We start from the raw sequence: 17280 nt of genomic DNA on the forward strand, positions 1-17280 counted from the left end.
TTCAGGGGGGATCATATGGCAGTGCCAGCCACTATGGACAGGTACAATTTTTTAAAAAACATATCATATATTTGGAGTGAGAAAAATAAAATGCTTATTCTTCTTTCTCCTTCTGATTTAATAAAGTTTTTAAAATATAGACATATTAAGGCAACATAGCATTAAAGCTTCTTAGTGCCTCACTGATAAAATCTGTTTTGAAACAAATAATAATTTTTCATTGCAGGGTGGATATTATGGTGGCGGCAGCCAATATGGACAGGTAAAAACAATTTTAAAAATACAGTAAAGTACTTTTATACATTTATTTGTTTGTTTGTTACTTATAATCTTTTAAAATTGATTTTAATTCTAAGAATTCCAGAAGGCGGAACACACACTCAGCCAACTACCACACACCCTAAAATGTCACCTTCTTTGTAACACCTCAGCTAAAGAGGGTGCTATGAAAAAGGTGTCTTTCTGAAAGATGCTGCAGGCAGGTAACATGTAAACAGCAGTAAAATCCAGTATAAAGAGACATTGCAAAATACACATTTTAAGGCTTGTGACTTAGGAGAGATTCAGTGATGGGTATTTAAAAAATAATGATTATTTTCTCTACAGGGATCATATGGTGGCAGCCCATATGGACAGGTAAGAAATTATAATATATAATATACAAACTCAATATATAATAACTTCTATGAGTAATAATATTTATTTATTTGATTATTTATTTGGATTATATCCTGCATTTCCCCCCCCCCCCCATGACGCTCAAGGTGGTTCCCAATAATATTAAATAAAACAATAATATAAATAAGACCCAAAACAAGGGTGAGTATCAAAACATAACTAAGCTAAAAGCCTAATCCGAGACAACTAAAAACACTTTTTAAAAAATCCTTAGATAAGTACAAGGCCCAGCTGATAACAGTCACTTTCACTCAGTCAATTTCAAAAGCCTACCAATTTTTTTAAAATCATCCAAATGGATGCCATTGGAAAAACAAAAAGGCAACCTAGCTATCCTTAATAATGAGCTATTTTTATTCTTATATATGATGGGTGAACAACGACAGTAGCTTAGTGCATCTATACTGAGGTAATGCCTGCTTCAAATTATAAGGGTTGAATCTGGTGCTGGACTTGTATGAGAGAAGAATCCAGTGTGAAAAGAAGCACCCAAAAATTGTTCCAGGAGCTATAAAATGCTGCAAAGTATCTCATCACTGCCAAAGAGAAGTACAAGAGGGAGAGGCCAGAAATCTCAGTGTTATTATAAATGTCACGTGGGACTCAGGTCCTCAGTTTTCTGTATTGCATGGATACAGTGGATCTGACAGTGACAGTCAATAAGCAGTTTTATATCTACTCTGTTTATAAATCTTCTCTGTATTTTCTATTTATTTTTTCTTTGGGGCTTAGAAAACAGTTTAATACTGAGTACAGAAAAAGTTGATTTGTATGTTCTGCAATGTGGAACAGAGTTTAGTGCAGGCATACGATAATCCTTTTCTAATTAATAACTCTTTTCTGCACAGGATGGATCATATGGTGGAGGAAGCCAATATGGACAGGTAAAAATTATTTTATAGTATATATTTAATATCTTTATCTATACACACAAGCAAGCACGCACACACACATGCAGACATGTATGTACACACACACACACACACATGCATACCATGTAAATATAGAATGTAGCACATTAAATTAAACTTAATTCAACTCCTAAATACAGAACTGTTAGCAATGCCAAAATAATACAGCAATAATACATTTCAAGTGTGTTGTGTGTGTGTAATATTTTTGTCTGCTTTGTGCACAGGGTGGATCGTATGGTGGTAGTACTCACTCTGGACAGGTAAGGTTCTTTTAATGTGAGGACCTAGTTCCTAGTATTATATGAACTCTTCTACTCAGGGCTTGAACCAATCTGGGACTGAATCCTTATAGGGTCCAGAAGTAATTTTCTGGAAGTATGGGCCAAGGACACTAGTCCTCACTTTTGTAGCCTCTCTAAATCTCTCTCTGCCCTACTGAATATCACTGTAGTGTTTGGGTCTCAGTATTTTCTCACTATATACAGTGCTTTCTGGACAGTGAGACTGGAAAATGACAGCTTTCCTACATTCCTAAATCCCAAAATCTTTCTAAACATTCCTGAAACTTAAAGCCTCCCCATGGCATATATTCCTCCCCAAAAGTAATCCCAACTGCAGCTATATTCTGTAATTGTTGTGGCAAGGGTAATGATGGTACAGCCGCAAGTGGCTAGCCAAGCCTACTACTATGGACCATCCCAACCTACCATCACTGAATGTTTTCAGCCCTAAATGGAGAATTGCGCCCTAAAGCTTCAAGGTTGAGTGGATCTCTATTTTGAAACTATTGGGGGGTAGTGGCATTTTGGGGAATCCAAAACAGTCTAATCTTCCCCAAAATGGAAGGTCACCAGGTGGCAACGTCTGGTTTCAAAAAGAAAAAAATGTGGGTACAGCTTGCATAGCTCCAGAAGCTTGAAAATGGGATGGATGGTACACTATCCATAACTGTCCACTCCTATGTTATAGTCTCCAAAAGACCAGTGTCCTCTCTCTCCTTCTCCAACAAGTTTGCTTGTAGTTTTTCAAAGGATGTTCAGTTTCTGTTTATGTTCCATAATTTTAAGGGGCTACTGAGTATTCTTAATTCTTATGGAGCTGTTTTTTTTAATCTCCCTATATTTATAAATAATATTAAAAGGAGACCCTTGAATATGTAGAAGTCCCTACATTCTGTATGAGTGCTCCTATTTTATTTAACAACTGAGATCACCAAATTTATTCACCGATTCGACCTTCTCGTAAGAGGCCAGGAAAAATTGGAAGAAATGATAGAAATACAGATTCTAGTAGAAAAGTATGTAGAGAGAAGGGGGAATGTGCGTTCTACATTTACTCTCTTTGAGTGCGGAAAATACAGTACTCTCAATGTAATGCAGATAATTTGGTGTTTCAGCTACAGTCATTTTTTTTGAACTAATGAATCACAAGTAATGCTGTTAGCTGCAAATAGTTATTGGGAGGTAGTAATGGGGAAACAGTTTTACATTTTAAAAGTAACATAATTAAGAAATTAATTATAATTAGTTAATAAAAGCACAGTTACTTTACTGTAGAAATTAGTTTCTAATTAGTTTCAACAATTAACCCACATTTTGGAGACATTTTGATAGGCATTATTCACATTTTGTGCCATTCTATTATAATCTGAAGGTATTCTTTCTCAAAAAAAAAATATTAAGGAAATAGATAAATTACAAGCTGTTCAATTTGTTATAATCTATTTTGTCATCTTTTTAATAACTAATGAGAATGGGCTACCTTTCAAACATTGTAGTATGTAGTGGGAACAAGTTTCTTTTTCCAAACTCTGCCAAAATCAACTGCTTTTATAATCGTAATAATAATAATAATAATAATAATAAAATATATATTTGGTTAATAGGTTGGTGGTCATATGGTCGGTTGGCAGACCCTTATGGACAGTTAAAAATCACTTTAATGATTATTTTGTTGAACTAGTGTTTACGGCTATATAATGTGTGCCCGCATGAATGCTAACCTGTAATCTCCATTAACCTTAACTAGTCTGAGCATGGGGACCCTGCTGACAGTAATAGTTGCATCAACACCTGAATGGCAGAAAGTTCCCCACCTTTCCTATCGAGTTGATATATTGTCTTCTGATAATACAGGCTAGCACTGCAATGTGTTTATATACTTTTAAAGTATCTTTGGAAAATTCGTCTATTCGGATTAAGGCTGGCATCCGCATTGCAGAAAAATCGTGTGGACACCATTTTTTAACTGCTATGGCTCAATGCTATGGTATTCTGGGAACTGTTGTTTGTTGTGGCATCAAACTCTCTGACAGAGAAGACTAAATGTCCCACAAACTAAAATTCCCAGGACTTCCATAGCAGTTAAAGTGGTGTCAACCTAGATTATTTTTGAGTGCGGATGCAGAATCCTAACACTGGTTGAACACATTTTGACAGTTTTTTTTAAAACAAATCTGCTCAAGTTTACGATATTTCTGGCATATAGACAACTGGGCGTATAAAGATACCCCCAACTTTTCCAGTTAAAAATATAGAGTTTGGGACATACTCAACCATATAAGACTACCCCCTCCTTTCCAACGCACACCACAAATAAAAATTAAAAAAACATCAGAGTTGATTTCAATATGGTAATTTTAATTCAATGCTTATGACATGCAGGTAACTTAGCAGGAAACCTTATTGTATACAAAAGCCTGCTTGGGACTGGTCAGCCTCCTGCCTGCCCAGCCCTCCCTGTCTCCAAAACTATCAGAGCATAGCTGCCTTTCAATGATTCCACATACGGCAGGGGATTTGCCCGCCTGCCGGTTTTTGAGCTCCCCCCCACCATATGTGGCGACTCGCAGATTCTCCAGTTCTGCCCTATATAGATGACACCTGGCATATAAGATGACCCGCGACTTTTGAGAAGATTTTCCTGGTTAAAAAAGAGTCTTATAAAGCCAGAAATACAGTACTTTCATCTTGGTCCTGAAAGGGACAAGAGGCACATCCCCTCCCTTCCGGCAGCATCCTGTTCAGAGATTGCACAGTCCAAACCCCAGTTCCTGGTGTGAATAGTCCGGAAGTTGGCAAATTTAGCATCAGAACTGGAAGTATACAACCTAACACAATTTTAAAAAAATACCTCGATCAATCCGGATTTCTGGGAAGATCTGGAGCCTTCAGTACTTGTTCTGAAGTCAGAATGAGATGCCCAGCCATGTGATTGTTGGCGGGGCCTCCACTCCGGACCTCAAAGTGAGGCAAACTTGTGGCAGTGGTAGATACACCAGGCAGGTACGTAGCCAGGATTTTGGGGGGGGGTCCAGACTAAATTGCCACCATTAAAGGGGCCATGGGCATGGTGGTGCGTGGCGCACGCCATTCATTGTATCTATGGAAGGGGGATCCCAGACCCCCATGGCACCCCCCCCCCTTGGCTATTCCCTGCACCAGGTGGCTCTGAAAGACATGTGTGCAGACAGTCACACCTTGAATGCAGAATGAAGGGTCAGGAGAATAAGAATAATTTTTATTATGGTCAATAGACCAGACAAGAAGCCAGGTAATGTGGGGAGGCTGGAGTAGCTCTGGGGCTAGGATACTCTGGGCTTGCCCTGGAGTATCCTGGCCAGTGCAGATGAGGCCTAGGTTATCTGGACACTATTCAAAATGCTATTAAGAGACGGGATATTTGAATGCATGCTTCTCTCTTTTTCATCTCTTGCCTGCATGAATATAATATACATGTTCATCAGCACCCTTGTCTCCACTGATGAATTCACCCTGGTGTGGGATTTGAACATAGTGATGGGAAGATGTTCCATTCATTAAGCTTTGAATTGTTATGTTATTGCTTCTGTTACTAGCTTTATTTTTCATTAGCTATGTATTTCACTTCCTGTTTGATGTTTTTAATACTTTAGATTGATTATTAAATTTTGAATGATGTATTGGTAGGTCGTTTAGAGATATTTCAAAGCATGCAAAACAGACAAGGGAAGACACAAAATCTTCTTATTTCTCTTATTTCTCACCAGCATGAGGACACAAATGCATGAGCATGCGTAAGATTAATATGTATTTGCCACAATCTCTTTTAGTAACCATTATTTTCTTTATAGGGCAGCCACGGTGGATCATATGGCAGCCCAGTACGGACAGGTAAAAATCTTCTAATACTTAAGTAAAACCCGCTATGTGTAAAACTATGCTGATATAAAGTAAAATAAATTTAATATTATGTTCAGTTCCTTAAGGGATAGAAAGTAGCTTTATCAATAGTTATTTATTTTAAGATTTCTATCTCTGTGGCTATATCTCCCAAGATGCACACTTGCAAGGCATTTAAAAATATAATAATAATAATATAATAATAATAATAATAATAATAATAATATTGGGCTGGGCCAACTTGTCCCCATTGCCATGGCCATCCAAATTGGCAGTGCTCCCAAGCAATGATTGGTTTGCTCCAGAAGCTCTGATCACCATTAGAGTGATGGATAGAGTGAACACTACTTTGTGGACCACTGCCAGGACACTACCACACTGTGTCATCCTCCATGGCAGGATCACAGATCTGGAAGCCCATCTGCTGATAAATGGGTGCCCCTTGGCAGCAAAGACCACAGTTTGCCACCCTCTTGCTTTGGTGGGACAATATTCTGTTCATGGGAAGGCCTGCACTGAACACTGAGATATACACAATAAAATAAATAAGTTTGTGGCAATCTCTGTTCTTGAATATTGAAACTGGCTTAATGCAGATGTTCTAAGGTAATCTGTTGTTTCAACAATAACACATCCTTTTCTTCTAAAAGTAATCAATCTTTTCTGTTCAGGGTGACCAAGTGGATCTATGGAGGCCAATATGGACAGGTAATTTTTTTAAAAAAAGTATTATATGATATACTCTATACTTGCACAGAAAGAAAAATAAAGAAATAAATAACACATTTTGGGGGGTGTTTACTGTTCTTAAGTGTTAAAACAGCTGATGCAAAAAAAACCTATGGTAATATATAAACTATGATATGTGTATTTTGGTAACAAACAATATTTTTTAAACAATAACTGTTTTCTGAACAGGGTGGATCATATGGGGTGACAGTCACTATGGACAGGTAAAAACTACACTTTCTTTTCGAAATCAGAAAGTAGCTCTTTAAAGAGATGTTGTTATTTCCAACAGTTGTGTTTTTAACTATCACTTTTTTGCACAGGGTGGATCCTATGGGAGCAGTAGCCAATATGGACAGGTAAAAAACTTTATGCCTATTCTACAGAAGTATTCTCAGCTAATTATTCTTGATTGGAAGTACAAATAATTTTCGCAATTTTCTTACCACTACAAAAACTATACAGTTTCAAAGACTATTTGTGGTTTGGGACTTATTGCAAAGCCACTTTTTTTGACAGAAAATAGCATTTTTGCTCTGTAGACAGCATTTTCAGTTTAAAATCTAAGTTAGTGTGTGGAAACAATATCTTTGGTGCAGAAATGAGGTTTTGTACAAAAAACAACAACACTTGTACAAATTTTCACAGAATAAGTTGTGAACTGCAAAGATTCTCATCAGTTCACATTTTACTCACCAGGGTTTCCCAACACTTGAGAAACATGGTTTTTTTTTAACTAGTTTCCAAATGTTTTAAAATATATTTCCCATGCCTGAAGCATAATCTTGCTCTCAGAGACAGAAAGTAAGGTCCCGAACAGACAGGCCAAATAAAGCGCTTCAGGTCACTTTGGAGGTATGCTGTCTAAATGACACAGGCATCTTAAGAGGCCAGAAGCCGAGCCAAAGCTGTGCTCTAGTCCATAGGTCGGCACGTGGCTTTGACATGGCTTCCAGCCTTTAGGACACATCATAATTTAAACAGCATACCTCCAAAGTGACCGAAGCAGCTTTATTTTGGCCTGTCTGCTCAGCCCCTAACTTGTTAACATGTAAATTATTGTATTATTGCACAACATGTTTTTAAAGTAGCAATTGTTTTTCTGTTCAGGGTGGATCATTATGGAAGCAGCAGCCTTATGACCAGGTAAAAACATTTAACAACTCATATATAATAGGTGCCACATGTCATAGCAATAAGCATATACATGGGAACAATATTTAATAAGAATAATGTTGAGTTTATTTCTGCTCTTAAATATAGAAAGTAATTTAAAATTCAGTCATAAATTTGTGAAGCTATAGTGGTTTCTGGTGCAGGGTGGACAGTGGATCATATGTGGCAGCAGCCATTATGGACAGTTAAAACTCTTTACAATGTATATCATATTAATACTGTATGTCCTTATATAGCCAGTGGGGCATGTTGATGAATTGAGAGAGGGTTACCATGAAATGGTGAGGGGAAACATTCCTCCTGCTCAGTCCATGACCATCCACATAATATAAAATTAAAATAAGCCTATGCTTATTCCTTGAATCATGAGCTGGGAGAAGGGGGCTATAAATTCAATCAATCAATCAATCAATCAATCAATCAGTCTCTTGATCTAAAAAACCAGTTTATACAAATATACTAAGTAGGTCTTTTGTAAATTAATAACTGTTTTCTGTATAGGGCGGCCAATAGTGATCACTATGGCAGCAGCCACATATGGACAGGTAAAAATCATTTTATAGTATAATTTATCTTGGCATAGTGATTTGACTGTAGACTCGTGACTCTGGAGACCAAGGTTCAATTCTCAACCTGGCCATGAAGCCAACTGAGTGACCTTGGGCAAGTTACACTCTCTCAGCCTTCAGAGAAGGCATAGGCAAACCTATCTGAATAAATCTTGCCAAAGAAAACCCCATGATAGGCTGTCCGTAGGTGTCCAGTAAATCAGAAAGACTTGAAGGCACCCGACACAACAACATTTAATGTAGAGAGTGTAAGATAATGATACAAAAGAGCTAGAAAACATAGAATAACCTTTTCGCTGAGGTAAGTGAGTAAATACTTACAGCACTATCCTAAATGGGGTCACGGAGAAGTGACCCACCTCATTCACTTCTTCCACCTTGTTTTGGCTTGAACAAAAGGATTGCAAATACTCTTATTTTAACTTCTCCCCTTCTTGAAGTAGGATGGTGGGGGGATATCTCGCTATAGCAATTCCAATTAGCTAGCTGTTGTTGTCTGATTTCATCCTTCTTCATCGGATGAGGCAACTTTGGATCCATCCTCCCCTTGGACTGACTAGAGTTCCTTCCTTAGCCAAGGGTCTCTGTCTAGGAGGATGTGCTTTTACCCCCATTGTAATTCACCAGCTCAGATTTGGTTTAAGATTGTTCATGTTTAAAGATGTAATATTCATATTAAGAGCAAAATATTAATTTTGAAAAAAAAAATTCATATAGGGTGGATCATATGGTGGGCAGCAGCCAATACGGGACAGGGTGATCATATGGTGTGGCAGCCAGTATGCAAGGTAAAAATCTCATGCTATAGGTGGTATTGTAAACATGAACATGGACGAAGTTTTTTTTTAATGGATTCTGGCCCCCAGAGTTTAATTAGGGTATTCTCAGTTTGAATGACCAGTCCAGTCCAGCCCAGCTCAAGCATGTAGTCCACTTTAAAATGTAATTGAAGATATGTGTGAATTTAAAATATTATGTGTGTGTGTGGTGTGTGTGTGTGGGTGTTTGTGAGATGACCTAAGAAACAACTCGTTGTTGATCTTAGAAATCCATGTTTCTGATTGTTAGATGTGATTGCAGCTCAGTTTCATAGCTATTAAAAAAAAATCATTGGGGCACATACAAATTGGCAATCAAGTTAGATCCTAAAAACTGAGGTCAGACTAATATACATTTAATATCAATTTGCTGGTTATAAACTGAAAAGAGAAAAAAGAGCGCACCAAATGCAAGAAAGTAAGTGTGAGGGGGAGACGGAGTTAAGGCTTCAAAATTGTAAACAGAATCATATATATTTTAATTAAGAGGTAAATGCAGAATGCATTTGGGTGAACAACCTCAAGAACAATGAAACAAACAAAAAAGTCAGTACGTAGAGAGATCTGGTAGCACCTTTGAGACTAACTGAAAGAAAGAAATTGGCAGCATGAGCTTTTGTAGACTGCAGTCTACTTCCTCATATGCATTAGTGCATCTGAGGAAGTAGACTGAAGTCTAGGAAAGCTCGTGCTGCCAACTTATTTCTTTCAGTTAGTCCAGGTGCTACCAGATCTCTCTCGTATTGATTTTACAGACTAACATGGCTATATCTTTGAATTCTACTACTATGGAAAGCAAACAAAAAAGTCATTTTATATATGTAAGCTTATATACTTGGTCATTGATTAGAATTAAATAACTCTTTTTAAAATACCAACCCTAATGCCATAAACATTACCTAATATCCTTGAAGCACACAAACTATTAGTTTCTTTAAAAGGAAGAAACCTGGAATTTGAGTCAGATTATGACTCAAATTATAGGCTCAGAAACTGCCTAAATCCTGGTCAGCCGAGAGACTAAGGGAAGTTATTTATGTCCAAAACAATCTTGTCCATTTTTAGGGAATGCACATTGTTTAAGGAAATCAGCCTTGTGTTTCAACAGACTGGGGAAACTTGTGGCCTCTGGATGTTGTTAGATACGAAAAAGTTACAAATTCCTTTTTTACAACCGATTTCCCTATAGTTCTGTGATGCCTACGGGAAAAAATATACTTTTGCTTTTCCGCTTATCTTACTAAGATAACATCTTACATTGCAGAAAGAAAGCCTACTCTCTTTGTGGTTGTCTGTAAAGGCAAATGTCCCAAGTTGCCCCCAACCTTGCGATATCTAGTTTAGATGACACAGGCTGAACCCTGTGTGTGGAATCGGGACTGTAAAAATCTTCATATTAAATGGAAAAATGTGTTCCCAGTTGTCATGAAAAAGACAGTTCACTATCCAAACTCTCCTCTTCTAGGTACAAATTTAAAAATTAATTTTTGTCCCTCTAACAATAGACTGCTATTTCTAGAATTTTTGTTGGTGAAGGGATTTCTACTCTCACTGTTAAAATGGTTTCAAACTTTTTTAAAGTGTCAGTTTATAAGGTAATCTTCCCTATGCATAAGTGTCAAGTTGCTCTGCATAGTACTGAAGCCATGACATTTCATAGTTGAGTGAGGAAGACGAAATGAATGAATGCTAAATCCATTTTCCCATTTACTCTCACATGTGTGCTGTTGAACAATGATTTATGACCACTGCTGTAGCACACTGCATGACAGTTGGTGTCAGGAAGGCAGTGCATGGTCAGGTTTTTTGTCAGGGGTCTTTCACATTACACTATTGTAGTAGTATGCTTCCACTTCTTGCCATGGTTACATTCCATGAAATGGATTGCGTTTAGGGAAAGGCATTTAGAATTCTCAGCCAAAAAGCTCTAATGCTCCCCAAACTACAAATCCAGGATTCCACATGATGAAGCCATTGTAGTTAAAGTAGATTATAGTGCTATAATGGTTGTAGTATTCAAATAGTCCCAGCTAAAGAAAGGCATGTCAAAGCTTCCTCCTATACATAAATGCCCCTAAACGGGATTGGGTTGGACATCCTCCGATTCCCCTACAAGAGCCCACCATAAAACATCTGAACAGAAAAATCAATTCAATTCTAATCTTTTTTCAGAACAATCTTCCTAGGCGGTGGTCAGTCTGGTGAACAGGTAAGAATTATGCCTCCTAGCTGGACAAGGCATAAATATTTTATTTTTTCAAAAGAAATCCAAGCCACAAATAGAGATGAGAGAATGAGAGATTGTTTTATTGAAAAGCATAGGAAGAGCAACAAACAATTATTTTAATTTTAATTTTGTTTATAGAACTCAAACTTCTCCAGAAGGCAGTCAGGCTGGTGGACAGGTAAGAAATTAACATTTTAAAAGCCAAGCCGAAATGAGTATCCATTTTCATGGTGGAAGGTAAAAATACTGTTAGCACAGAAATTGATACCTTGTGTAAGCTGTTCAAGGATTCTCAGGAGGAGGTCAGTCTGCTAGCCAGGAAACATTTCTTCAGAATGTTTTGACATGTATACCAGATTCACTATATTCTTTAGAGCAGAGCAAAGGTGAGATATTCATTTGCATGCTTCACCATAAAATAGTCATCAGAAAAGAGCACTTCACTTCTTTCAGAGTTGCATATCTTAGCGACTTGTAGTACGTCCAGCCCTCCGTATCCCTGATCTTTTATCCATAGGTTCAGCTTGAAAATTTTTTTTAAATTCCAAAAAAGCAAACCCTGATTTAACTATTTTACATAAGAAAAACATTTTACTACACTGGTATATGAGGAACTAGAGCATCTATGGATTTTGGTATCCATGGTGGGTCTTGGGACCAAACCCAGTTGATACAAAGACCATAGTATTTTTTATTTTATTGTGTTACCAACTATCTGACTTTGTCTGTGATAGTACTCAAGGCACTATAAACACATACCTATTCCCAGATGATCTGTGCTGACCACCTAGATCAGCATATCTTAATAAGCTTGCTGTTGTATCTTGAACACTCTTCATTTATCTTTGCTAGCACTCTCATCAACCATGATAGCATTATGGACACCATATTTGACAAATGGAGAGCCCAAAGATATGAAAAACTGATCTAGGGAAACTGCTCCCCACCCCACCCCCAGCATACATCTCCTTCCCCCATTGTGTTGCATATGGATTAGGTACCATTGTAGTTTAAGATTCTACTGCTCATAGCCATCATGGGAAAGTTGATTTTTTTTTTTGTACCAAAGAAATAATTGTCTGAACACAGCTGCAGAGGCTTTCCTAAGGCTAGTTCAGTTTTAATGGGGACAAGTATTTTAAAGACAGATAAGAAGAGAATAAGAGGGCTAAGGAAAATGTTGTAACTCCTGGTGCTGTGAGCTGTCCTCTTCAAACTTTATTCTGCTCTCCCAATTAGTTTATGCTGGACGCATTTTTTTTACTGGGATGTGAAGCTGGTGAACAACTGGTCACTGGAGCACAGGCTATGGAGGTTCTCCCCTGTTCATTATGGCTGATTCATTCATCTAACTTTTTCCACACTGTGTATGCTGCAGCAGGGAAGGGGATATGTGTGCCCTCCAAGTATTGTTTGAACATAACTTGAATCTTGCTTCACTGCTGGCTATGCTGGCAGAACAACGTCATTCCCCTTACAACCCATCATTGATGGGTCACTTCACATCAAAACCTTTGGGTGTGCTTTTTTTCAGTGCTGGATATCCTTTTTAATGGTCATTTGAATGTCCATTTTGCATTTTACTTTTATTCATTAAAACATAGATTAATATGAACTTACTCTTCAATCAGTGTATGAACCAAAAAGCTCCGAAGCATACAAATCACTGTGGTTCCACTTTTAAATACAGGATTCATCTTCCCCTCAGGAAGTCAACAGAGTGGGCCTGGTAGCTTTCTTTCCTCATACATATGATTATGTAAACCTCTGAATTCTGTTGATGAACTCTCATGTTGTTATAGGTCTGTAATTCAGCTCATTAAAATGTCTTTTTCTAATATAGAGACTCATCATACTGGAGGCAGACAGCCTGGTGGACAGGTAAGTGTTCCCTCTTACACTATCGTTGCATTTGTTCAGATACAAGCTGACCATCCTGGAAATACAATTCTCCTATTACTTCCTCTACTGGTAGAATTCAAAGATATAGCCGTGTTAGTCTGTTGAATCAGTATGTAGAGAGATTTTGTAGCACCTTTGACTTAACTGTGTCCGTTAGTCTCAACGATGCTAAGATATTTCTACATATTACTTTGCCTACTTTTACTACTATTCCTACTGTTGGTTGTTGTTATTTACCTTATAGAACTAGCACAGTAAAGCATTTGTGTAGCCCTTCCCAGTTTATATGTGTGCGTCCACTGGATAAAATCCTTAATAATTTAACTGGAGGGCGACCAAGGCGATATTTGACCTAAAAAATCTGAAACAGGAAACTGGCATCTTGAAGAATCATGAGCTGACTATTAGGTACTAGGAGTACATACATTCCATGATTCTACTCAGTCAAGGGAAACAGATTTTCATTTGAATCTAAGTTCTTTCTTAAATCAGACATTCTGTAAGATGCCAGCTTTTATTATTATTCCTTTCAGTCAAGAAATATGACATGGTGTTTTCTCTTTTCTTTCAGGGTGGATTGCTATTGCCCTGGTGGTTTTCTGAAGTATTCATTTCTCTGCTGTGTTCATTTACTAGGCACACATGATTTCTTGTCTTTATGAATCACCTTCTTTCTGGGCTGCTATCCCTCTAACATTAGAGTAGCTAATTCTGTTTCTCCACCAAACTTTGAAGTATTTTGTGAATGAATTTCTGTAGTCAGTAGAATACTTGCAGCTAGGCTGATATTGTGCCATTTTACCCCCCTGTATTAGGCTTCTGTGTTTTGACCATAGGAGACAGACCCTAGCAGGAGAGCATAAGCATAGTTAGTGGCTGAACATTTCGTTGGCAGTTCTAAACAGGAAAGGAGAAGATTGTGCGAAACATTTAAGGAGGCTCATTAACAAATTGTTTCTAAAACCCAGTTACGTCAAAACCATGCTTTGTTAGTTTTAGTGTTATAATAACATATTATGTTACTACGTGTGAATTGTCTTAGTTCTTATGCTTGAAGGTTCTTCAAACATTTTAGTGTTTATTGATCCAAATCTAGTCATTGCCACAGTTATTCATTGGACTGGGTCTATCACAGTGCTCATTGAGGGCTCTCATATTTTGTCTACCCTTCCATTTTTATATTTTTGGTTCAATGATAAGATCTTATCATGTGGAATTTTAAAAAGCTTTTTGTTTTTTCTTTCCTCAGTAATCAATATAACTTGCTTTTGTGGTTTATACCTCTTCATACACTCTATTTTCTGCTATAATTCCAGTCACCATTCATTGTTCCCTTTCCAAAAAAAACCTTTCTGTTGCATTTTTAAAATCGAATTAATTTATGATTATATGATGGCTCTGGCCTTTGCTCCCATCGTACATTGTCCAGAACTGGAAGGAATATGTAAACTCATCTCCAATTTTGTCATAGTGACCATCCCGATGTGTATTCTTTCTATAAAAGCATTACTAGAGGCGTTCTTCAGTTTTTCAGGCAGTTCTTCGGGTAAAATACAAACTAGCTCTCTCAGTTGTCTTTCTGACTAGGGGCAAAAACGCTTACAAAACCTTTTTTCCTACCAGGTTCTTCTTCTGGTGGACAAGGCCGCCCGTCTGGTGGTGGACATGGTAGCCAATATGGTTAGCAGCAGCCAGTCTGGTGGCAGCAGCCAGTATGGTGGTGGAAACACGAGGAGAAGCAGTTTTTATGGTGGTGGAGAAGGAAGCTCTCTTGTGGCAGCAAAGCCAATCTGGTGGTGGTCGAGGAAAGCAGTATGTTCGTATGTGTCAGCCTAATATGGTGGTGGCAAGTAAGCCGGTTGGGGCGCAGCCCAATATGTGTTGGTGGCCGAGGAAGCCCATATGTAGCAGCAGTCTCATATGGTGGTGGACGCGGGAAGCAGTATGGTGGCAGCAGCCGTATGGTGGTGGACGAGGGGAAGCCAGTATTTTGCGTGGTACAAGTAAGCAATATTCTTCAACAGAATTTAACATTTTACTGTAATAATAATTACTAATAAACTACTCCTAATATACTTTACCCCGCCTCTCCTCAAGAATCGAGTGGTTACAACATAGATTGAAACACATAAAACTATTTAAACACTGTAAAACACTATTAAACATTGTTGAAATGCATAAACACAGGATGTATTAAAATCATCCAGCATAAATTCATAGCCATTCTTCTGACTATAGAATGAAATTAAAAACTAAAATAATGATTGCCTGTGGTTTTAAGTGCAGGGTTCCTATTGGCAGAGAAGTCAATAAAGAGGCAGCCAAAGTAACTATCGTAGATACTCGACTAGAAATTGACCTCACGTATAAGTCAAGAGCAGTTGGATTTTGATACGATCCATGGATAAGTCAAGGATAAAACATGTAACAACGGATGTAAAGAACAAAGCAAAGGAAAGTGATGTCAAAGAACTTACAAAATTTCAGCACACATAACTGTGCTGATACTAAAGGCTGGATGGATGAAAGAGGAGGGTCAATGTTTCCCGGACAGATTATGCTCTTGCCTTTCACCAGAGGATGGTTCCTTTCTTTAATAAGAGTTAAAGTGCAGTACTTATATTGGCACGTGGATACACTGATTCAGTTTTTTGGGGTCAGTGGTTTGACCTTAATTTCTAGACTTATTCATGAGTATATACAATATTTACATATGGCTAAATGTAGAGCCACGGTGGTGTAGAGGTTTCAGGGTCAGATTAAGATGATGAGAGACCAGGGTTCAAATCCACAATCAGGCATGGAAACCCTTTGGGTGACCTTGTTCAAGTCACATTTTCTTTAGCCTTAGAGGAAGCCAGTGAAAGCCCTCCTATGAATAAAGCTTGCTGAGAAAACAGATAGGTTTGCCTTAGAATTACCATAAGTCAAAATTGATTTGAAAGCACATAACAACAACAAATGGCTTTGTGAGACTGACTCAGCATGATGAGAAAATCTGTGACCAGAACTTTTGAGATCTTTTGCTTTTCCTACAGTAGTAGCTATGTTGAGTGGGGGTGATTTGGATCAGGGCCATATGGTAAGGGTGGAGTAAGCATTTGCCCTTGTTCCAGTTTCCTGGAACAAATGCTTCCTGCACAAAACCTTTGTTAGCCACATAGGAAAACAAAGGAGCACTTTGTGGCTAATAGAGGCTGGAGAGGTAAATAATCTGAATGATAGGATTCGTGTGAGAGTAAAGGATTAGCCATTCTGTTTCAATGTCACACCTTCAACTCATATCCAGGCATAAGACTCCAACATTTTTAGCCTGACAGTGAGTTTTATATTAGCACTTTGCTTACAGGTTTATTATAGTCAATACAATGGAATCTGGAGATGAAGTCTTTGATTTGTTGTGACACACAAAAACAAAATGTCAAGTTTTCTTCCCCCAGTGTGAGATTACTAGAGTTTTTATATATTGGCTGAATCAGGAACTCCAGAAACAATCCAGTTTGTATCACTTTAACTTCTATGTGTTCTGGGGACTGTAGTTTGTTTTGGTACCAGAGAAGGTTAAATGTCTGATGGCACTGAGTCCTTACAGTTGAAATGGCATCAAAGTGGATTATTTCTGCCATGTGGATGCAGACATTGTTTGATAATTTTTCACATTTTGGGACTTTTGTGGAAAAAAATGTGCACGACTTGAATTTATTCATGAAAATATCAATTTTTTTCTAAGAAAAGCATTGTTCTTTTTTTCTAAGAAAAGCACATATACAATGTTGCCTCAAAATTCACAAAAACATCCCAAATTACTGTACCTAAAAATAAAAAGTGCATTGTACTGAAACATATTGAGACATGTTGAGATCCCTTTCTCTGAGTCTGAATATTGCTTACATCCCACTGCAGCCAAAACAGCTAGTACAACAGGAGACATTTGCTCCACTGTTTAGATATTTGCTCTGACTATTAATAAATGTCCATAGATGCACTGGAATTTCAATGAAAAATCATTATCTTTTCCCAATTCCTTTCTGATTTTACAGGGTTCCCACTATGGGAGTAACCAGCAAGGTGGTGGACGAGGAGGCAACCAATACAGTGGACATGTAA

The 17280-nt window shown here is 37.7% G+C and overlaps 2 protein-coding genes across 6 annotated transcripts in view; both read left to right on the forward strand.

Annotated features, from left to right (window-relative positions):
* The window catches only part of LOC121928779, a 31059-nt gene extending 13783 nt beyond the window's left edge, over nt 1-17276 (forward strand). For all 5 annotated transcript variants that reach the window (XM_042463972.1, XM_042463976.1, XM_042463974.1 and 2 more), the window contains one exon: nt 17214-17276. The gene's annotated coding sequence lies outside the window, so the exon portion shown is untranslated. The remainder of the gene's footprint in view (nt 1-17213) is intronic.
* The window catches only part of LOC121929013 (hornerin-like), a 128563-nt gene extending 111283 nt beyond the window's left edge, over nt 1-17280 (forward strand). The window contains exons 46-56 of the mRNA XM_042464337.1: nt 6-41; nt 227-262; nt 607-636; nt 1527-1562; nt 1817-1852; nt 6805-6840; nt 7592-7627; nt 8944-9014; nt 13074-13152; nt 14797-14993; nt 17214-17280. Of these exons, the coding sequence (XP_042320271.1) occupies nt 6-41; nt 227-262; nt 607-636; nt 1527-1562; nt 1817-1852; nt 6805-6840; nt 7592-7627; nt 8944-9014; nt 13074-13152; nt 14797-14993; nt 17214-17280 (660 nt within the window). The remainder of the gene's footprint in view (nt 1-5; nt 42-226; nt 263-606; nt 637-1526; nt 1563-1816; nt 1853-6804; nt 6841-7591; nt 7628-8943; nt 9015-13073; nt 13153-14796; nt 14994-17213) is intronic.

This window comes from Sceloporus undulatus, chromosome 4, assembly GCF_019175285.1.
Source record: "Sceloporus undulatus isolate JIND9_A2432 ecotype Alabama chromosome 4, SceUnd_v1.1, whole genome shotgun sequence".
Lineage (NCBI taxonomy): Eukaryota > Metazoa > Chordata > Lepidosauria > Squamata > Phrynosomatidae > Sceloporus > Sceloporus undulatus.